Raw genomic sequence first — 23,847 nt, forward strand, 5'->3', positions numbered from 1 at the left:
CCCCATTTGGGTCCCCAGTGCTTTTATCAACCTAGAAAATGTGAAAATGATCAACCCAGTAACTTAGATTTGGTAAACCATTCTCTGCAAGCATGTGAAAAAATAGGTAATTGAAATTTTGCTCCCCTTGTGATGTCAGAAGGGGATAATACCACCCCTTAATCTGCACTATCCAACCACAGCACTGCCATTTAGTACAGAGATCAGCTCATTTGCAAAATAATTTTCAAAATTTTTTTAAAGGACACCCCCTAAAATTTTAAGCTAAAACTTCAAATACGTACTCTGGGGATGTCAAATAAGATTTATTTGACATCTTACAAAAGTCTTGTGAAATTTCCCCTTTAAGATATTTGAACAATATGCATTATATGCAAAATATATGTAGAAGAGGTTTTTGGAGCACATTTACTTTAAGCAAATTTACTTTTAGGTTGTATTAAGGTGACTTTTAGTAAATATATGAAGTCAGTTCCAGTTATCTTCAGACAGTTGTTCTCACAAATAAATGCCATTTGGTTTGATATTTTGTTATTTAATGTTATATTCACCATTTATAATTGTAAATACAGTGTCCAAATTCAAATCTTTGTGGCTACTGTGTAAGAGATAAAAGGTTGAAAACCCATAATTTACTTGCAGTTCTGTAGTTAACCACAGGAGGTGCTGTTGGCTTCTTTTACCCTTTCATCTTCCCTTTAGCTCCTTTTTGTGTGTCCTTGTTTTGTGATGATTAAAAGTGCCGTTAAGGGACTCTGCTTAGAGAGAGCTCGCACAACTAGAGAGATTAACACTGCCTTATTACAGCCCACACACACACACACATGCTTAGGAAGTCTCCCAAGCACCTTGATTCCAGAGCGGAAGGCCGTTATGTGAAAGCACACTCAGCTTGTCCACTATTTGGAGGTCATTCAGTCTCAAACTCAAAATCGTTCTGTTATCTTGCCGTACTGCGGGAATCAGGCTCCATCTTCTCTGTCCACTGTGATCTGTCAGACATCTAACTCAGATGCGCATCCAAAACAAGTATCGATGACGCACTAATGCTGTTGGAGGCCTAATTTTGGATGTGCGCCTACTAAACTGAGGTGCTTCGAATATTCCCAACAGCCCACTGGTCCTGTCAGCCAGGTCTCACCATACGCTTTAAGGTTAGATTCGCGTTGCCAAGGAGACAGAGCAGTGAGAAGTTTAGTTCTGCCTCTGCTCAACCTTTACCTTGTCTGTCAGAGCTTTGGTTTGAGTCATTTGCAATGGTTACTGAATAAGTCACAGGCATTCGATGCTGGAGTTTGTTGTGCAAATCGCAAATCCACAAGTAATTTTCATATGATAGATTATACCATTTGCAAAGATAATATGAGGTTACCCTGGGGAAAAGAATCTTTCGTTAGAATGTATTTATTTTTTTATTCAAGCATAGTTTTTTAATAACCACTAGATAAATGTTTGTGAAAATAAATAAGGGGACATACATGGTGTTGGTGTCACATGTGAATGCCCTTTAACAATCGTCTATTACAGTATCATAAAAGGCTCTTGACTTGCACGTTTAGTTATACCCTTAAGCCCTATTTATAGTCGTGCGTAGGTTCTACGCCATAGGCTATCTGTAGCCTGTGCGTAGCTCTGCGTAGCCTGACGTGCACCTCACAAACCAAGTTGAGGAGTGATTTAACTCAAACTGCATCAAAAGTCGCTGTTTATTTACTTCCATCATTGCTGGTCTTCTCAAATTATACACAACAAGTTGCTGTTTCTTTTTCGTTTGTGGGTTAACTTGCTAAGCTGCTTCTTCTTTGACGTTTGCGCTGCTACTGTGGTTACACACGTAGTTACTGCCTACCAGCGGTCTGCGCGTGTGTTTGCACGTCGACGCGGACGACGACGCAAAAGTAAAAATGAAAACCGACGCGGAACCTACGCCGTAGGACCTACGCACGACTATAACGAGCCCTTTAATTGTCTCACATACCATTAGGTAGCTACATTTTTAATTTTCTTTGCTTGCCTAACTTTTATGGCAATAAATGTCAATACGCTTGTGCTTTAGCATTAATTTCAAATGTATTTCTATAGTGCTTTTCACAAAAATACAGAAAATAGACAATCAGTAGAGCTTAATTTAACTAATGACTGTCTTACTTAGTATTTTTGTCTTGTTTTCAGTACAAATATCTAAAAATTCTTAAATCAAGATACATTTTCTTGATTAGGGAAATGAGTAAAGAAAATTTGTGAATTTGTGCTTAAATCAAGTTTTCTTGAATTAATTGTTTAAGAAAAAAAATGCAACAGATTTATGTACTATAAACTTATTAGGATTTTTTTATTACCCCTTTGGCAGATGTTTTTGCTTGTTTTAAGCACAAATTCACTTAAATTTGATATTTTTGTCTAAACTAGACTAGACAAAATAACAAGAAAGTCTTTTTCTTTTGCAGTGTAAAAGCTGAAATTGCAATAATTAATTCCCCATCCCACATGTTAAGTGTTACAACCCAAGCTTAAGAATAAATCTATTAATCTTTTAATATACATCAATATAATACTATACGTAAGGGATAATGTAGAGGCAGCCGGTAGTTATTGGGAAATAAGCCCCGACAGTGTGATCAGGACCCGACGCGAAGCGGAGGGTCTTGTATCACACTGAAGGGGCTTATTTCCCAATAACTACCGGCTGCCTCTACATTATCCCGCTTATTACACGGCTACTTGCCACATAAGAAAAAAAACTGGACATGAATATGAATTTGAAACATTTTATTGGCATATTTGTTTTAAATTAACATTTTTATCCTTCCGCGAAACTTTGCACAGATGCATAAAATGATCGTAATACCTTATTAAGATCCTCTGCTTCATACTTGTCTCCATTTTTTCTCTTTTAGCCAGTCTTTTAATGCCAGAAGTCAGAAGTTTTAATGCCCATTCTGTATTTTTTTGTGTGTTGGCTTCGTAGCTGTCATGCTCTATTTTGTCAAGTTCAGTCTCAGTAAGTTAAGCTGTCTGTGTCTTGTTGTGGTTGTCGAGTGTTTGTCACAAGATGGCGCCAAACAGACAGTAATCTTTATTGATCTTTATTGGCGCGGAGCGATTTTACTCGTGAAAGTAGTCCGGCTATGCGTTATTATTTTGGAGCGGTTATTATTTGAAAAGAACGAACCTGCAAATGTCTCAACTGACCAATCAGAATCAAGCATTCCAGAGAGCCGTGTAATAAGTAAGAAATAAGGTACGAGAGGCTGTGCTGTATCGTGAATAAGTAACGGCTGAAGGGCGTAGTTAGGCAAGACGCGAAGCGGAGTAAAAAAGTATTAGTGTAACTTTCATGAAGTTAAATCAATAAAAAGCATTCATTCCGCTACAAAAAATAGTCCCTGACCATGAACAAAAATGTGTTCCAATGTGTAATATGCATGAAAGCTCAAATAAAAACAACAAACCGACACGTGTGGTTGCTAAGGGTGTTGCTAAGGGTGCAGTGATAAACAGAACCGTTGGGTGAAGCCGTCATAGCAGTGTTTTATCGTGAATAAAGCACACCTATTGACCAATCAGAATCAAGGATTGGAACTAACCCTTTTATAAACATATTTAGACCAGGTTTAATATGCAGCACTCAGTGATAAACAATATGGTGGTCCGTGTTTTCTTTCTCTTTGGCCTGAAAGAAGTTTAAAGACCCCGGTTAAAAAGTATACACAATGGTACTTTTTCCTTTTGTGTAACATCGCTTTTTTCTCTCTGAATCGTTTTCTATCTGTCTTTCTCTCTTATTCTTTTTTCTTCCTCTTATGTTCTTTTGTCTTTTACTCTTTGCAGAGGAAGAGGTGGAAAATTTCAATGTTTCCAGCTTGCAGGAAGAGGTGTTGCGGAACATCGAGGCTGACAGCTTCTGGTGCATGAGCAAGCTCCTGGACGGTATTCAGGTAAATTGATTCCCTATCTGCCAGCGTGCGGGCCTGATTACATTCACTGTGTGTGTGTGAGTGAGTGAGTGAGAGAAAAAGAGAGAGAGAGTGGGAAGAGCTCACCTCTGGGAAAGCGCCGAATGTGTCGTGCTGAGAGTCCCCTGCGTGTAGGTGCCCCGTCCCGTTTCCTCCCCTTGCCTTCCCTCGCTTGGCCTGTCCAGGAATAAAATCAGTGATGAATATTCTTTCACCGCACCACAGGCAGGAAATAACCTCCTTATCCAAAGGGCCTAGCAATGCACGAATTGTCATGGGAAAGCAAAGCGTCCCCTCCGCCCCACATTCACTTTATCTTGCCTGCCATATCTCTAATTGATTTAAGGCTGTAAAAACACCCATGCTGTTTACGCTTCTAAGGTGGGACATGCAATATAGTTGATGGTGGTTGCTGTCTCTTTGTCCTCACGTTTCCACAATCATCTCTCCAAGGAAGATGACAAAAGAGACTCGTGATGCTTGTTTTGTTGTATTATGCATTATAAAAATTCTTATTTTTTTTATTTCTTATACACCATATCACCATCTTAAAAGTGCACTTTTGAAAAAATGTGTTGCAATTTACATGAAATTATATAAAAATGTTTATTTTGCACTTTTTGTCATGATGAGTTTTGACATCAAATTGTAATTGGATTTTTATTTACAATGATTTAAATGTAATAAAAAAAAGATTTAAAAAAAAAATCAGTATTCCGTTAGTGAACGAAGGGGCCAATAGTTGAAATTCTTCCCTATTATGCTCGTGTTTGAAGTGCCTATAGATAAAGATGGACTCCTTACACACACTCCACGCACATAAAGACCATTTGTATTCAGTGAAACTGCCTTCCTCGCTGGTATTAGATTGAAATGCACTCCAGGCCCTCCAAAGCTTTTGTGGTATTTTGTCTCTAATTACTGCAGCAATTTGTGTGTATAAAGCATATTCTCTTAGGTGCTAATGATTTTTCTCCACTCTTTGTTTTCCTTACACCTTCACACCATTGCTGCTGATAGCTCTGAACATTTGCTCGCAAGTTGTTAAGAGTCGGCTGCGCAGCGCTCGCTGCATGTTTTGGTGTGGTTGTTAACACTTAGTTTAGTTTTTACTGCAATTTTGCCGTGCGTAATTGTGTTCGGTTCTCAGGAGAGCTCTTCCGTTTTATATGCATGGGGTAGAAATTGCTTTTAATTACAAGTATTGTATTTCCCTCCTGTGTCGGACAATAGAGTAATATTGCAATTGTAAAGCCTCGTAATAAATTGTACTTTATAGCGAACATCTTCTATGAAAGTATAAAAGCTGATAGTTTTGAGTGAGGAGAACAGTAGATTGATCTATATGATGGAAAAGCACTCATGTGCATTACTGCATTTTGGAACAACATGATAATAACAAAACATGCAAGTGAAGTATTCATTTAAAATAATGTGACTTAAAAACAGTTTAGTAATTTCAAATGAGCATTCTGTACATTTCTGTACTTTTTATGAGATCATGGCGTTTTAACCCAGCGATTGTCCTTCTGTCCTGCCTGTTCTCTTAAAAGTCGATGTTTGCTGAAAAGTCATGACTTATTAATAGGAAGACCTTAAGCCCCTGGAAAATAACTCTGTTGTTTGTCTCCTGCTAGCCAAGCTGGCTGGTTTATGTACATGTGTGGATCCATTAGGTGCAAATCCATCTGTATTCTTAGCCCCGAAGAGGGGAAATGAAAAATGCGTGTTAAAGTAGGCAGCTCACTGCACCAGCCATTATCTGTGATGTCCAACCCTGAGGCCAAGACACCACAAAGCAGATTCAGCCTCAGGACTTTGTGTGTCATATTGCAAATCAACACAGAGTCATCCTGATGGACCACTCCAGCCTGCGTTTTTTTTTTTCTTGGTTTGGGCCTCACAACCAAAATACAAACCGCAACATTTGTCAAACTTCGCTTTGGATCATAATCCACTTGCTGTCTTCATCACAAAATCCACATGGTAAAGTTATATTGGGAGAAAGTCAGTTTTACTACAGGTTAAACAGTAGCTTACTGCAAAGTTTTTAGATTAAATTTAATAATTAGTAAATATATAAAAATAGGATGTTACTGTAACTTAAAGGCAGGGTGCATGATCTCTGAAAGCCAATGTTGATATTTGAAATCACCTAAACAAACATGCCCCTACCCCAATAGAATCTGGACCTTCTTTTGAAAGACCTGCCCCACACATACGCAACCCAGGCAATGATGTCGGTTAGTACGGTTAATTGGCTACAAGTGTGTTTTGGTACTTGGCCCGACAGACTTTTTCTAAGTGTTTTTCAAAAATCATGCACCCACGCCTTTAACAATTAAAGCAATGAAGTTTGCTTACAAATATCATTAACTATAAAGTTAACTACGGTATAAAGATAACTGTACTGTATGTGACCCTGTCTTTGAAATCCAGGCTAAACTCAACCAAGTCTTATAATCTGATTATGAGATTTGAGCATCAAAGATTTCAATCTTTGACATGACCTTACTCAGTCAATATTAAAGATATCAAGGTTATATTTTCATAGAATGTTCTATGCTGGATGATTTTATGTAGAACATGTAAATCACAAATAAATTACTTCAGCTGGGTTTTCACAGATTTTTGTCCACACCATCGGACAATAACATTATGCTCTTAACAATTTATAAAACTAGTTATCATTCTTGGTGCATTAAGTGTAAAATCATGAGGGAAAAAATACTTAATAATTACAATGCCAGCACTAAAATGAATTATCATTGATGCTGACAGGTCAATATAGTATTTTATTGGTACTAAAATGCACAGTATAATAGCAGCTATGATGTAAAATATTATGTTCACCTAGCTTTTGTGCATAACACTGCACAGCACCCATAATGTGTTTACTTCATGCCATGCATTATATCTTCTTTTGCAATCGACAATAATTGAATATAAATGTATCTGCCAAGCATTTTATGAAAGCTAATATGCTTTTCATCATTCATTTGTATAGTTTGAAAATAATCAAGGTTGAAGAACAATGTATTTAAACCTGTTAAAATGATTGAAAATCTAACTTTGTTTATCTTTTCATAACAAGAACTAAATCAACTAAAATAATTTATGCAACCGAATAAAAATCAAAGTGCTAAACAGCCAAATATAACAATTTGACTGTCCAAATAAACAAATTTAATAATTAAAATTAATTTCCAGCACAGTAAAAAAAATCACTGTGCGAAAATGCATTTCATTAAGCATGATTAGATTGACAGCTCATCTTTTGCAAGCACAAAGCTACACTACAAAGCTGAGCTACTGTTCCCTTGCCAAAAATGTAATCCTTAACTTGTAAAATGGGGTAGAATGGACTGCAACTGTCTCTCCATCTTGCCATCAGACCCTCCATATCCCAATGTAATAAATAAACGTGGACAGCTGTTGTGTAAACGCATACAGTTAAAGGAGACCTTTGTCAGTCATGGAGTTGGGAAAGAGACGAGGTCTTCCTGAAACTGAATGGATCTGAGACTTCCTGTCAGCAAGAATGCAATTTACTCTTCTCAAAGTGAATGCTGAGGTGTAGTGTGTTGTGCTGAGGTTAATAGTCAAACCATGACCTTCTAACTGTGGGGATTCAGACGCAGTGATGTTTTGAAATCCATTATGCCAATGATATATGAAAGATAAACAGAGCTGTGCACTTGTTTTTTTCATATATACAGCCATTTTTAAAAACATATTTGTTAACTGGCGAATCCGTAGGAGGAAAGTTAAAGTCTGTGTCTGACAAAATGACATTGAGACTCTTGGGAAAACACTGCTTCAAATTCCTGCTGTCTCTCTGCTAGTGACCGTTTATTCTCCCCTTACGTGCTTTCAAACGCAGCACCTGCTATGAGCACTGATCTAAGATCAGCTGACTATTACCAGATGCTCAATTGAATGTAGCGATTCTCAAGCAGGTTGGATGTATGTCTTTGCTGACACATACACTGGCACAGCTTCTGTACTTCTGTATTACACCCCAGGCCGTATGACAGTTTACAACTTGTTGGACAGATTGTTCGGTCTGGGTTCATTTTTTGTGGAGTTAAGCAAATTATTAATGTTAATCTGTAAATGATCTCATGTGTATTAAATACCACACTGTAGCTTGTGTTAGGTTAATTTAAATTTGATGTTTTTATAATATATTATTAAAAAAATCACTTTAAATTGCTGGGTTGTTTTCAACATTAGGTCAAAAATAAATTAACCTACAACATGTTTATATTTGACCAAACATTGGCCTAAAAAAACCTAGCTTTTTGGGTTGAAATTGCAATATCCAGTACAGTAGGTTGGGTTCGTCCCTTTTTGACCCAACGCTGGTTTGAAAATAACCCAGCATTTTTTTTAAGTGTTGGTGTCTTGTACACTGTCGCTTACAGCTCATTTTATAAAAGTTATTTTTATAAAGGCCATTCGTTAAAGTGATTTTATCACAATTAGGGGTTTCACTTACAAAGCTACTTAAAAAGAAATAGCAAAGCTAATGCAATTATGTAATAAAAACTGTCAGGAGCAAACTTTGGCATCTCCAGGGGCGTATAATTAATCATATTTCATGAACAATTTGCTGGTTGCTTAAAAAATTTAAGGCAGTCAGATAAATTTTTACTTTGATTCATGTTAACATTTAGATAACAAAATAAAGAAAAAACTAAACTATGTCTGAAGACCAAGGAGTTTCAAGAACTGTAATAATTTTGAATTAAAATTAATTTTTTAAATAATAAATGTCAAAAGAAGTTCAAAACAACTACTAATGCAATTAACATCAAATAAAGACGCTTTATTTCTGAAATGCTCATCTGAAATTTACGCATTTGCAAAAATAAATATGACCTCATGTGTCAATCACACTGCCTCAAAAACTTTCATCCGTCAAAAAAATCTGATCAGGTTAGATTTCTGCGTTTTTCGTGTTGGTAACAATCAGTTTAAGTGGTGTTTTGACATCAGAGCCATCGTACAAGCAAACGTGAAAATCAAGAATAGCATCTTACAAGTTGATCCATATTGTCCGCAGCAAAATGTATGACAATAAAAATGAACAATACAATATAAAGAACTATAGAAAGTGCTGTGACTGTCAGGTATGGTAGCCCACACTCGAAATATTACCTCTGTATTTAACTCATCCTAGTCTACTGAACGCACACATGTGCACAAACACCCGGAGCAGTGGATGGCGACAGCAACCCCCAGCAGGGAGAAACTGCCGCCTTGCTCAAGTTAGCTAAACAGTAGCTTGTTGCTAATCATCCAATCGCAGTGAATATTGCGTTACGTGTGATTTGTTTTCCTTTTTTTCACAATGGATAACTGATATGCATCGGATACAGTGTGCATGAAAGATTTGTAGGATAACGAATACGAAAAAACACTTTGACTGCAGTGTGCAAAGATCTTTACTAAATTAATATGTACACTACTGTACTTACCTACATTACATAAGCAGAAACCCTTTCATGAGCAGGGAAAGCAAGGCTCTCTATATTATATATATTTCTCACCCACTGCATAATATTGATAAGCCAAAAAAGAGGCAAATGCTAGATAATAGATGAGAGGGCACCAACCCAGCCTTGAGAGGACCAGATAGGTGTGTTCATATCCACATGCCTGAGAGGGTAATGGAGGCCATTTATCCCTTATTGAGCTTGTGCATACAGCTCTGCTGTGATCTGCCTCACAGTTGGAGCGACCACTGCCTTATTCGTCTTCCCCGCTTCTCTGATCAACACTCCTCGTTTCAAGGCTTCTGTTTCTTCGTCTCCCTTTAAAGCCCAAAGGATTCCAGCTGTTGCTGTGTTCTTTTAGTAATGCTACTCGCACACAGGAAAATCACACTCAACAAATGTATATAGCAGATCAAAACTGACTCCTGTCAGCCATCTGTTTGGCCCAGATGGATTTTTTGAGACTTGTATAAAAAAAAGCTTTGCATTGGTATTGGAGGAGTACCGAAATTACAGCCTATAACTAAATCATGGATTAGTAACCAAATGTTTATAGTTTAAATCTGGAAAATATGATCATTGTGTACTTAAAGGAACACGCCCAGATTTTGGGAATTTAGCTTATTCACCGTATCCCCCAGAGTTAGATAAGTCCATACATAACTTTCTCATCTCTGTGCGTGCTGTAACTCTGTCTGACGCAGCCCCCGCTAGCTTAGCTTAGCACAAAGACTGGAAGTGAATGGCCTCAGCTAGCATACTGCTCCCAATAAGTGACATAATAACGCAAACATTTTGCTATTTTTGTGTTGTGATTTGTATATTCACACCGTTTACAAATAACAATGTCATATGAGACACAGCCATCTTTTAACAGTATACATACTGGGAACTATAGTCTCAGAATGCAAAGCACTGCTAATGGGCGGAGTGATTTGCTTGCAGCACCCGAAAAGCCCCCTGGTGAGGAGCAGAGAGTTCGGTCAGAGTTATACAAATCACAACACATAAATAGGAAAATGTTTGCGTGACTTTGTCACTTATTGGGAGCAGTATGCTAGCTGAGGCCATACACTTCCAGTCTTTGTGCTCAGCTAAGCTAGCAGGGTCTGCGTCAGACAGAGTTACAGCACGCACGGAGATGAGAACGGTATGTATGGACTTATCTAACTCTGGGGGATACGGTGAATAAGCTAAATTTCCAAAATCTGGGCGTGTTCCTTTAAGAGGCTATTCCAACTAATTATTAGGGATGCACCGAATATTCGGCCACCGAAAATTTTCGGCCGAAAATAGCCCAAAAGAGCATTTTCGGCTTTCGGCCGAAAGACTTTTATCACCGAAACAATACGGCCGAAATGTTGTGATGACGCAAACAGAAACCGCGCCCTGCACGTGCTTGTCTGAAGCAACATGTATGCGGCGTGGATGTATTTAACCGCAAAAAGGCGCTAAAGTACGCACAGAGGCACATGCGGTTGTGTCCGGTCCAGACGTGATCATCACAGTGAGTACGCCCTTCAAAGATCAGAACTCTTGATGTGTAAACTTTAGAGAGAGTCGCGCAAATGTGTCTCATACTGTATAGTCCATTAACATACATGTGCAGAATAAAGCAATGAAAAACAACGTAACGTTTTTATGCTGCGCTGTTTGGGATTCGCCTTCGTTCTCTGTGTGCGCGCGCGTTTCAGTGCCCTCAATAGTGCACACACTAGTGAGACGCAAACAAGCGAACGTAAAATCTTTCTGTTATTGACAGGGCACATATAAACAAAATTATCTCCAAAGTATTCTTTTTCTAATAAAAACATTTGTTTATGTCTTAAGTGTATAGATTACAGTCACAAACCAGTCTCTGCTTATTTAAAGAGACACCTCAATTACTTAAGTCTAACAAAGAGACAAATAGCTCTAAAAATAATAATATATTTAATTTATACATTAAAGACAGTGTTATGACTAATTTAATTCTATTTCTGTACCTAATGCTAATGTTAGCCCTTATTAATGTGCAGCTTTGTTCTTTTTTATAAATGTTTGTAATTTCTTTATTTGTTATTAGATTTTCCCCACCCCCTTTTTGCTGATCTTAAAAAATAATCCGATCCATGCCTCAAAAACTGTAATGTGATCTGAACCGTGAGTTCTGTGATCTGTCACACACCCCTAGTAAAGGTAGTACACAGTGATAGCCATAAATGCATTTGTACTAATAATTGGCATAATAATTTATTTCGGTGTTTCGGTTTCGGTTTTTCGGCCTTGGTTTCCTCATTTTCGGTTTTCGGTTTCGGCCAAGAATTTTCATTTCGGTGCATCCCTACTAATTATCCTGAATTTTAGGTTAGGTGCAACATTATGATTAATAGAGGAAAAAAATTGTGTGTCCTTAAAAATGCAAATGAGCTGATCTCCGCACTACATGGCAGGGCCGTGGTTGGATAGTACAGATTAAGGGGTGGTATTATCTCCTGACATCACAAGGGGAGCCAAATTTCAATGACCTATTTTTTCACATGCTTGTAGAGAATGGTTTATCAAAACAAAGCTACTGGGTGGATCTTTTTCATGTTTTTTAGGTTGATAGAATCATTGGAAACCCAATTAGCACTTAAACAAAAAGTCAAATTTTCATTATATGTCCCCTTTAACAAAAATGTACTCCAATTTCTGCCTTTTAAAAACTCTGGTTAAGATCCCCTGTAGATGTTAATCAATTGATTGATTGATTGTTGATTTTTTGTAATTGCAGTTTATTAATTTGAAATTGAAATTAAATTGAAACAAATTTATTAAATAGAAATTTTAGTTGTCAAAACATAAATCATGCATGTTCGAAGTCTCTTTATGTTCACCAAGGCTCCATTTATTTAATCAAAAGAGCAGTAAAACAATATTTTCTGTGAAATGTTATTGCAAATGAATACAACTGTTTCCTATCTGAGCATTATTCAAAAATATAATTTATTCCTGAAGCTAAAGCTGAATTTTCAGCATCATTGCTCATTTATTATTCATGTTGGAAAAATTGTGCTGTTTACAGTAATGTAATGTTTAAATGCAAATAACATTGCATCATATTCAAGAATAAAATATTAAATACTCTTTGTTTAAGCTGCGTTTTGTTGTTAATTAACATGAGTTACATGTTAAATATGCTGCTGTCACTTTACGACTTATTGCACAGTTAAATATGTTGATACACATTTAGTTTCTTTTTCAATTCAACCGACTTTGTTTATGAGAAGAATACTTGCAGCCAGAGACTGTGATTTTCCCAGATTATTTTGTGTGTGAAAAAAAAATTATATGTGTGTGTGCGCGCGCTAAGAAGAGTCTCAGTGTGTGTGTGTTTTGCGTGTGCATAGACAGTCTCTCCTCATATGGTGCATGGGTAAAGAAAACATCCCCCCCTCACAGCAAGCCTTGATGACTGTGTACTAGTACAGTATGTACATGGCAGAGAGTGCCTCTTGAGGCAGTTGGTGCTAAAAAAATTAACATCTTGTGTGACCCATGTGTTTTCTGTCCTTTCTGAAATATAAATTCTCTGTGTTATGTATGTTACCTAGAAAAGAAAGTGCAGGACCCCGTTAATGTCCTGCACAGTACGGTTAATGCACCACCACTAGACCCCCTACTGGTTCCTCCGTCAGCAGCAGGATCTGGGTCTAGGGCTGTGAGCCAGAGGACCATAAACTAATTAAGGTTGTATAGGAGCGCAGCCCCTTTAAAATTGTTTATAAACCATTAGGGGGAAACGTGCTCTCACGAGTATCTGCCACGCAATTAGAACCAAGGTCAGAGGAACGGCGGAGTGGAGTGGGGCATGCTCAGAACTGCTGCTGTGGACAAAAAGTGGCATTTACACTGGGGCAAATGCTCACTTTTATTAATTTCCTAAATAAATAGCTGCCTCTCGAGACCCTTTGTCAGTAAAATGCACCTTCAGTGATATTAATGAACCTCTTGCTTATTTAGCCCATTTTCACTTTCCCTGGCTTTCTCGCCCTCCCTCTTTTCTCTATACGCCAACTTTAAAGAAAAAGAAATGAAACCATTTGCGACCATTTTGCGCCTCGCGGCTCTTGGGGGTTGGTGTCAAATGCAGCAATGGAATGTGTGAAATTAGTTAAAGGAGGAAGAAGAAAGGGAGTTGTTAATCATTCGTCTACTGATGAGAAGCAAATATTGTTTTATTTTGCATTAGTTTCCATTAGGCCCCCACTTGCCGTATTACACTTTATTGCATCCAGTGTTACATAGGCAATAAAAGCTGAAGATAAACGGTCTATGATGCATTTTCCAGCGAGCAGGCCTCAAGGTAATCTATCCATTTTATTATCTCCCTCATCTGTTATTCCCCAACCAGGTCAACACCATTCTCGAAAGTGCTTAAACAGCCAGGACAAATTAATTGCCAGCGGAGCTAATAAAGATTGGGTGATTTGATAAATATTTGCATGCAATGGTGAAGAACACTGAAGCAAATGGGCCCTGAGGCTTTAACAATTTGATTTGGCCAATTGGTCCCCTGCTTCGTTGGAACGTTTTATTGATAGAAAGTGCAAAGCTGCAGATTACATTGACACATGTTCAGACAGTTGCCTGCCAGCCTGTTCTTCCATCTATTACACAGTTAGCATTGATTAAAGTTTGATCCTTGACACTTATGCCAAGTTGGGTTCCAGCTTTCGACACGCGATCCGCAATCCTTGAAGTACTTACACTGAATGTCAGACCTCTTGCAGGAAACGCATCCTGTGGTTTTTGTGAATTTGTCAGTGTGCCTTAGGGTTTGTCGTAGAATACAGATGAGGTGGTCCTCTTTCATCTTTATCAGCTGGGTGCCTCTCAGAGCAAAGGGTTCGAGCTGTCCTTCACTTGTTCATGCAGAGCCAAGCGCCCTTACAACATACCAGTCAGCGAGCTTCCAATACCGCCTCAATAGTGCTCTTGAGACATTCAAACTTATCTCTTCTTTTCGCTTTTTGTCTATCTACTCTTGCTCTCTCTGTAAAGATCATACTGTTGGACCGGTGTGTAATTTTATTTGTATCCTCCAGGGCCGACATGGCCCTGTGCACAGTAAGGTTGTTTTCTGAACTGTTGTTCAAGCGAGAAGAGGCTGTTTTCTCATATTGTGGCAGATAATGTGACTTTGAGCAGGAACACAGTTGCCATTTTTTTGCTCCGAGGAAAGAAACTTTTTTTATACGCGTGTTTTCTGTGTTGCGTGAGGGCTGCAGCAGGGGCCGCTCTTTGGTTAGGAGCCTCTGTCATCTTTCTCGTCCCCCTGCCAATTATATTCAATCAGCCACTCTCGGGGATGTGGCAGGAGGAAAAGCTGAGTTTTCTGCTTGGCTGCTGCTCTCTCCTGTCCCTCTTTTACTGACAGCCGTATGCCTCCGTCGCGGCTCACTGAGCCCCTCGCTCAGATCTAGGATAGTGCAGCCTGTCGCTCATATTCTTCCTGCCACATAACCTCCCTCATTAACTCTTCTTTAAGATTGCACATAGGGAAGCGGTAAACTCCTGAACCACATCTTTACAAAGCAAATCTATCAGCCTCTGGCCAACACAACACATGTATACTGCTGTCTTATGTGATTGCACCCTTTCAAACTGATCTTTTGCTCCGCCATGATGATATGAGTGTTTTCTGTGCTGAAAAATTACTAGAGGAGAAATTATGAACTCTTGAGTACTTTACCCTGAAATGAAAAGTTTGTTAGCAATTCTCCTCATGTTATCTTAAAACCATTCTGGCATTTTCTATTGAAACAACACCACCCTTTCAAGTTAAAGTAAATCTGATTTTTCCATGTTTAAGTGCTATAATTGGGTCCCAAGTAGGCTTGCCGCGATAGTCTGTGAAAAGGTGATAATTGGTGCTTCCGCCTTTTACCGATAAGATCACTTGCCCTTTCCAATATGAAACCGTCTTTCACCGTCGTTTTGATATTTTCGTTTAATTAAATCATTTAGTTTCGTTAGAGAGAGCAAACACAACTGAATGTGTCTGCTGTCTGAATTCAGCGGAGCTGAACGCGCATCACGTCACAGAGCAGCAGGTGTCAGATTTCATTTATTTCTGTCAGACTTTGCGAGGCGAACTGACCGACCAGACGATGGCAGAAGCCGCGTGCTTGCTTTTACTTACTTTTGTTACTTACTTACTTTTTGTTATAATATACATATATAATGTTTAATATAAGCAAGATCTTTTTGTTGTTGTGTTTTTCATCAAGAAAAATAAGAAACCCATCATTCAAGCAGCGCTTTATGGAGAAGTAGCCGGTTGCTCTGCTTGGGACTGGCGGGTTCTTTGAGAATTACCTGCGCACATTGACTCAAGCACTTAAGTAAACCAGCTGTTGCACTCGCATTGCACGCAAATTCATACGCGATTTAACGCAGCGTACGCAAGCACTGCATTTAAACAGTTGAGTAATTCAAAAGTGAAAGTAAAATGCGCACGTCTGCATGCACATTTATAAGCCCCTCTCACCCAGTGATACCGGGATCACCGGGTTTGTGACGCGCTGATTAACTGGTGGGAAAATAACGTCACCGCGGCAACCCTAGTCCCCAGTGCTTTTATCAACCTAAAAAATATGAAAAACAACAACCCAGTAATTAGTTTTGATAAAACAATGCAAGCATGTGATAAAATAGGTCATTGGAATTTGGCTCCCCTTGTGATGTCAGAAGGGGATCTTATTATAATTAAAGCGGAAGTCCACCCTAAAACAACATTATCCTCCAACACTATATTTCATGCCATATGTGTAGTTGATTGTGCTGCCATCAAATGTACTAACTCCATAAAAAAATTAAAGCTTTTAACTGCTACAGTAACGGTGATTTGACGCGTCATCAAATCACCGGAAGAAAAATGCACGACTACATTAATTCTGAATGTTCTAAATGGGGGCGGGTCTTGAGGCGAGATGATTGACAGTAGATGATAACGTTTTTGATTGACAGCTGCACAGGAGCTAACGTTAGCTTGCTTTGCTCGTGTTTATAATAACAACAACATGATAATAACTTTCTACGTAGTATGTTTACCGTAGTTACACAAAACAAGCAACAACTAAGCCAAATGATGTTTTAGATATTTTAACAATTTTACATTACCTGAGTCCGCGGAAAAACTGGGCTGAAAACAGTACTCAAAATCTTCCTGACGAAAGTGCTGGCTGCATATTCAAAGTAGTGTAGTGGTGGGTCAGCTGAGGGTCGCGTTGATGTCAACAATAAAAACTCCCGGTGGCCTGAATTTGTTGTCCTTACATCCACATACTGCACAGGTTCTAGTCATCTTTTATCGAGGGCTTTGGTGATTTCCCCCTCAGAGACGGTTAAAGCGGAGTTACTCTTTGGATGGGTTCGTCTGCCGGCTAACTTCAAGTTGACTTGAGTTGATTTGAGAGCTAGTTGAGCGGTAAAAGAAGTTATTAGGCTTGTTCAACTTCATGTGGCGTTGCAAGAATCGACAGCGGGATGACGTCAAAGTACCGCGAGAGCGATTCGCGAAATCATACGGAGGAGTTTGCTTTTAAATCCCTTTCGCGGAACCTTGACGTCATCCAGCTGTCGGTTCCTGCGGCGCCGCATGAAGTCAAACAAACCTGACGACTGCATCGAACAGTGGTTAGTGGGTGGAGCTAATGACTCAGTTTCGCGCAGTGCATTCTGGTTAATTGTGTCCATTAAGGACCGTTACGAAAATTCCGCTTCAACACACTATCAATCTAATAATCGAAATCGTGCAAATTTATTTATTTTTCCTCATGTATAATGCAAAGTGGACATAAATTACCCGTGATAAACAGGCTAAAATGTCTAGATTGGACTTCCCCTTTAAACTGCCCCTTGAACTATTCAACCACAGCACTGCCATTTAGTGCAAAGAGAGAGAAAGAAAATTATTGACCGCACAATTGAGTTTCAATCTTAACAAACCTGGTGATTAGCGTTTGCATTTCATAAGCTTATTTGCATTTTAAAGGGACACCCAAACACGGCACATTTTTGCTCACACCTACAAAGTAGCAATTTTTACATGCTATAATAAGTCATCTATATGGTATTTTGAGCGAAAACTTCACATATGTACTCTGGGGACCCAAATATTTATTATACATCTTAAAAAATTTGTATGAACTGACCCCTTTAACCCCACCAGCGTTTTTTTTTTTAAGTAGCCGGCCAGCGCAAGCATTTTTCATGATTTTCACAAAAGTTGAACCACCAAAATTTGAGCAAAAAGCTAAGATAATTCCCTTTTTGTGAAGGACTTTTGATAGAGATCAGATTCAGAGCGATCCTCAAAACATACACGGACATAGAGCCGTTTGCCCTAGGGCAGTTTTATAAGTTGCGGTTGGTGGATAATAGCGGTATTACGGATTGCCAAAAATACTCGTCATTGGCAGGGAAGCGTTTACTCTTAAAGGCGCTCTAAGCGAATCTGTGAGACGTCACTTTTTGTTGATGTTTGAACTGTTTTCAAACAAACGGAGCATAGCTAACTCATCCCCCTCCCTTCTGTGCTTTCATGAACGCGCCAACCCCCACCCCCAAATACTTCTTGTCGTTTATTGGCTGGAACACTTTGTTATGTTTCGTGGTGCTAGGTTTGGCCACTGTGTTTTTATTGCAGTTTGTGGAGCATGGGCTGTCTACAGAGATTGCTTTTTTACAGTTTGATCAGCGGGCAGTAAGCAAGCAGATAGTGAGGAGATGTTTGCTGTATGTAACAAAAAATGTTTTATGGTCTAAAACGCGTGAATTCGCTTAGAGCACCTTTAATTTACAAGTTAACTTGTCAGTGGCGGGGAAAGAGTTAAAGTAAATATGTTAGGTTCCAAAACAGACAATGTGTAGATGGATGTAAAGTCAAACATTGACATTGTGATGTTTAAAAGTTCCAGAGCCTGGATGCCCATAAACTGTGTTGTTGTGTTATTTCGCATCTGTTTGCCTGGAAAAGCTAAAGCGACGGAGAGAGGAAATTGGGCTTCTCAAACTAATGGAAATGCATTAGGGGCTACAGAAAGAGCGTAAAAGCACAAAGCTGAGGTCTTATTATGTGTTTGGGATATCAGAGGTTGTCATCAGTCGCAGATCCTTTCAGCAGTCTGGTTGTTTGCATCTGGAATGTCTTTTTAGCACTTCTTATCAAAGGATTGACCTTCATCCTTTTAGACTTACAGTCGCTCTATCGCTTATTTACAGGAAAGTCACCATTCTCTTTTATTGATCTTGGATTACCTTTTTGTTCAGTAAACCTTTATTCATTTTTACCTAGCATGGGTCCTTTTGTAGTGAGTGTCAAGGGGAGATTAGTGATTTACTAAGGCTGAGTGATGGACAGAAATCAACAAAAAAAGCTTTAGTTAGGAAGCACCAATCACTTTACTGGATAAAAGGTGGAGTGAGCAAAAAAGAATGTCGCAAAGCTTAGATCAAATCCTTAGAAAGTAATGATGCTAATAATGTAACACCTGCTTGAATCTTCAGGGACCTTTCTTTTACCACATGTTATAAGTTATAAGTCAGACCTTACCTTGCTGCTTTTCCAGATGCTTCCGGATTGGATCATTGCCGGTTCATGTAAATGATATTGCTGCAAGTACACCATAGTTTAAAGCCCTCTGTGTGTAAGAGCACCTGCTCTTTATTAAGGCTGCTTTAATAATGCAGATGTAATTATGAAAGTCTCTGGGCAAGCTTAACGCATGCTTAAGACTGACCCACTATTCCTGTCTCAGAGGTAATTGCATTGCATCCATGTACTAGATGCATGACATACGAAGAATGAAAAATAAGATTTCGTTATTTCTTCCATGCAGTTGATTTTTATCTGAAGCTGTATCCAGTAAAATTCAAGTTAAATTGGTAGTCCTGTATTCCATTGGGGTGTCGTTTCTGAGTTACAATTGACTCTGTGCATAGTGTATGGTATGTAGGAGGATGTTTGAGCCAAGATCTGTGTTTTGTCAATGAGATGGCCTAGTAACATGTACTCAGATCTGACCTGATTGTGACAGCAGCTCAAGTCGTGACTCTCGCTCCTTTCCCCACAGCACGGCCGCTTTGCCCTAACTCTCAGGGACTCTTGCAGAGATAGATTAGCCTGGCATGGAGCGTTAATGTTTAGTGAGCCACAAGCATCCTCCAGGGTCAGAGCTCCAGCTTAAGATTAGGTGCAGACCTGTAAAAGTAGGGCAAACACGAACTCGGTGGCCGACGCTCCATCTGTTTCAGCGCCGCCTCATTGTGCTGCCTCTTTGAAAGTCCTGTTTCGAGGTCACAGCGAAGTGGAGGAGGCCAGTTTTAATGGTCGGGATCCAGCTATTCATGTATTCATCTAAGGCACCTCTGGAGCACAGAGGCTGCACGTCTGAGCCTGAAGGACAGCTGAAATTGTTTATCGGTTAATGACTTCTCTCCCCTCGTGGCGTGTTTGCCGCCTCAGCTGCTCCCAGGCTACATTAAAGTGTCCTGTCTCTCTGAAGCCTCTTCAGAGATGGAGCTGCCGTCCTGCTCCGACACTAACGCACAATATCTCTCCGTCTGTATTTGCAAGTTACGGAGTGATTAAGAAAAGGATTTTCTGTGTTCACTCCAGAAGATGTGCTCTTGTTAGGGTTGCCAAGACAGAGAGAACTGCAGTATTTGGCAACCAATTAAGATGATTGTCCAAAGAGTATAATTACTCCCACAGTCATTACCTCTTGACAAATTTTGGACTCTTAAACAGCCACTTAGATGTGATCAAGTGAAAATTGATTGGAGTAACTGTCCTAAAAGCCATCGAGATGATACTAATATCAGCACATTTTGATGCAAAGAGAAAGGCTTGCTTTCATAATAAATATAGTCTGTGCCACATTACAGATTTCTTTTGCCCGTAAATGAGCTTCACAAGTTCTTATGAAGGTGTCCCCATTATTGATATAAGATTAATTTATAAGATGTTACATTTTGTGTCATTCAAACTGTCACCTACCTTTCATTAAGATTAAGGTAGCTCTTCTCCGGTCATAGTAATAGTGCTGTTGATATTAAACCACATCTACAGCTGCGGAAAAAAATAAATGACCACTTCAAGGTTATTTTCAGTTTTTCTTACTTTACTATTTATAGGTGTGAAGTAAAAAGATTTATATTTTCATTCTGCCAACTACTAAGAACATTTCTGCCAAGTTCCTTATAGAAAATAATTTTTATATTTGAATTTATTTACTGAAAATTTTATAAGGGAAATCATGGTCCAAATAACAAAAAAGATGCAGTGTTTTCCAATCTTGAAAACTGCAGAGAAAACAAGTTTCAATTAATTTCTCAATAACAAAGTGTTAATGTCTTTACATGTATTTCAGGAAAATTTCTGAAATAAATATAGCGCCGCCATCTTAGTCTACGGAGGCTACTATGCTGCTGCTTTGTGCCCCCGCCCTTCGAATTTGTCATACGTCACTAAGAAAAGTGCGTACACTACGCTAATACTCTCTCCTGAATACAGAGGAGTCTAAGATGGCGGCGCTACTGGAAGGTAGTTATTTATGTTAATAAAGTTTTAAATATGGATATTTCTACAACAACACTGCGCGGATTACCCTCAGAAGACCTTTGTTTATTATCCTGGAGCCGTTTGGATTTATTTTTTTGTGAAGGATGGATACACTTTTTTTGGACTTGAAGGTCGTGGACCCCGTAACATTACATTTAATCAACTTAAAGATCTAAAACATTTTCTAAAATATCCGAAAATGTGTTTGTCTGAAAAACGATGGACATATGCAACTCGGACAGCTTGGGGGTGAGTAAATCATGGGTTTAATATCATTTTTGGCTGAACTATCCCTTTAATAGATTTCCAGATGATTTCATCGCTCAAGTCTGTCAGTTTAAGGGCTTATTGCAAACATAAACACCTACGTTTATCTTCAAATGGTGTCTTCGACGATGGTATTCTATACAAATGAAAGCCATCTTTTTTGGCATTCCTATTCTGACACTTAACAGCACAACAGGACATTTTCTAGAGAGTTATCCTGCTCTTTTCACTCGTGTCTAATTCATTCCCATTTCAATTGCAAAAACAAGATAATCGAGGTCATTTGGTTAGTGCGCCGTTTCTGTCATTTTGTTTTGTGTTATAAATCCCTAAGCAGCTGTGCTGCTTCGCCACGCTCTCGCGTCTCTCCAAAGTCCGAACACAAAGCAGTAATCCTTATGTATTTATCAAGTTTTATTCATGTATGTATTAAGTAATTGGGTTAAATAATCTGGATTATGATTTTTACCATAATCGAGCAGCCCTAATTAAAATTTTATGGAATAACCCTCTTTTTAATCACATATTTAATATGTCTTTGTATCCACTCGTGTCACTCGTTTGCTTCTGTTGGAATTCAACAGACATTGGACATAAATGCTCGTAAACATGTATAAGAAATTATGATTAAATGCAAAACTGGAGTGGTCTCTTATTTTTTTCCGCGGCTGTATGTTGCTATCTGTCTAGTGTGTGAGGGCTGAAATCATAAAGTGCTTTTTTTAGCCGTAATCTGTCCTGACAGACATTTGTATGACCTTCTCAGTTATTAACTTTCTCTGTCACATACTACACCTTTTCCGCAGTTTAGCTTAGGGGTCCATTTTCACAGCATGTATCTTGGGACCTGTTTACGGTAGGATATCTCTTCCGCAGAACAGTTCGCGCCGCACCCTGCCTGTTTTTCGCTCTCTTTAGATGTCTTTCACAACATCAGTGCTGTGAACGATAGGCCTTTAACTTCTGTTGTTTATATCTATGTCTGACAATCGCACGGTAGTAAACCACCCAATTTATCATCCCTAACCAACTGCTTGTTTTACGCTGGCTCTCGACAGCAGAACCTTCGCTTAGTGCTTATTAGATAGCTAGACTGTGCTTTCTTCCGCTGCTAGAACAGACGGAAGTCCCACTGAGGTTTAGGGAGAGATGGAGGTGGGTGGGGGTCTCTTATGTAGCTGTCTGGTCAAGAAAGGGCCTTTAACGTAGGCTGAAATGAATGTGGTAATTAAGCTGCACTGTGGGCCACAGGACCTTGATGAATATTATCACTTAATTATAGGGATCACTATTCCCAGCACGCAGTTAAGCTCTGCCAGCGCAATATTTTTTTTCTCAGTGTGGATGTGTGATGGTGCATGTATGCATGCTTGTGCATATGTGTGTGCTGTTGTCTGTGTCCTCTATTTGCGTCATTGTGTTTACTTGTTTGTACATTGTTCTCGTCACCTCTTCTTTCACAGACTTGGTGTAACCTTTACTTAAGTGTTGTAGAATAAATGTATCATTACACCTACACTGTTAGAGAAAATGGTCAAAATATGTAAACAAGCTATATCTATAATACATTTAGTACCATTATAAACCTTTGAGAGACTTATACAGTATTAATATAAACTCTTTATGTGCACAGCTGTCCTCTTTGAAAGGGTACATTCCCAGTGACAGTTGTGGTACATAGTCTGATAATTTTTCTGATAGCGTACCTCTGTAGGAAAGTTTTTATTGCCTGTTTTGTTACCTGGTACAAACAACTTTTTACTTAACAATTGGTTACGGTTTATAACATGTACTGTACTAATGTTATAGCATTTTATAGCCACATTGCAGTAAACACACATTTTATGTAACCATCTTTTCTTTTTTTTTTCTCAAGGACAACTACACCTTCGCCCAACCAGGGATCCAGAGGAAAGTGAAGGCACTGGAAGAGTTGGTCAGCCGAATTGATGGTGCGTACCCTCAGTGAGGCACAGCCTACTTTGTCCTCTTTCTCTAAAAAGCAACCCCCTTGTCCCCCTTCAGTGTCAGCCCCAATCAGGGCAGCAGTGCTTTGGCCTTTCGCTCGCTGCTCTGGCCAGGAAAGCAAAAGGCACCCGAGCATAAGCCTCTCTCATTACTTTCTATTAGGTGGCCGTAATCAGAATTCAATCCCCGTTTCTCAGAGACAGGAAACCCCCTCCTCTCCTGTCACACGAGGCCTCTATCTCCTCCACCTGCATTAGACCCAATGATTGCTTTAGTTTCCGAGAGAAAGACTGCAGTCAGAGAATAGTGTTGATGTTTTTTGCCTCACTCACTTTGTGTCTGTTTAGGAGATAAAGATTTATAGAGATATACACATATATAGTTCCCCCACTCTTATTTAGTTTTTCCTTAATAGAAACTCTTTCATGTCTTCTAGGTTTTTAAATATATTTTAAAGGTTAAAAAGCAGCTGATGACAACATAACATCAGAGTCAGTGACGTGATACAAAAAAATTGCACGCTTTTTATTAACTTAAAGAGGACATATCTTGAAAATCATACTTT

The 23,847-nt window shown here is 38.9% G+C and overlaps 1 protein-coding gene across 3 annotated transcripts in view; it reads left to right on the forward strand.

The window, feature by feature from the left end:
• tbc1d22a (TBC1 domain family, member 22a) overlaps positions 1–23,847 on the forward strand; it is a 150,884-nt gene that overhangs the window by 69,323 nt on the left and 57,714 nt on the right. For all 3 annotated transcript variants that reach the window (XM_065263442.2, XM_065263444.2, XM_065263443.2), the window contains 2 exons: positions 3,832–3,938; positions 23,191–23,266. In XM_065263442.2, coding sequence (XP_065119514.1) covers positions 3,832–3,938; positions 23,191–23,266 — 183 coding nt within the window. The remainder of the gene's footprint in view (positions 1–3,831; positions 3,939–23,190; positions 23,267–23,847) is intronic.

Source organism: Paramisgurnus dabryanus, chromosome 1 (genome assembly GCF_030506205.2).
Source record: "Paramisgurnus dabryanus chromosome 1, PD_genome_1.1, whole genome shotgun sequence".
Classification (NCBI taxonomy): domain Eukaryota; kingdom Metazoa; phylum Chordata; class Actinopteri; order Cypriniformes; family Cobitidae; genus Paramisgurnus; species Paramisgurnus dabryanus.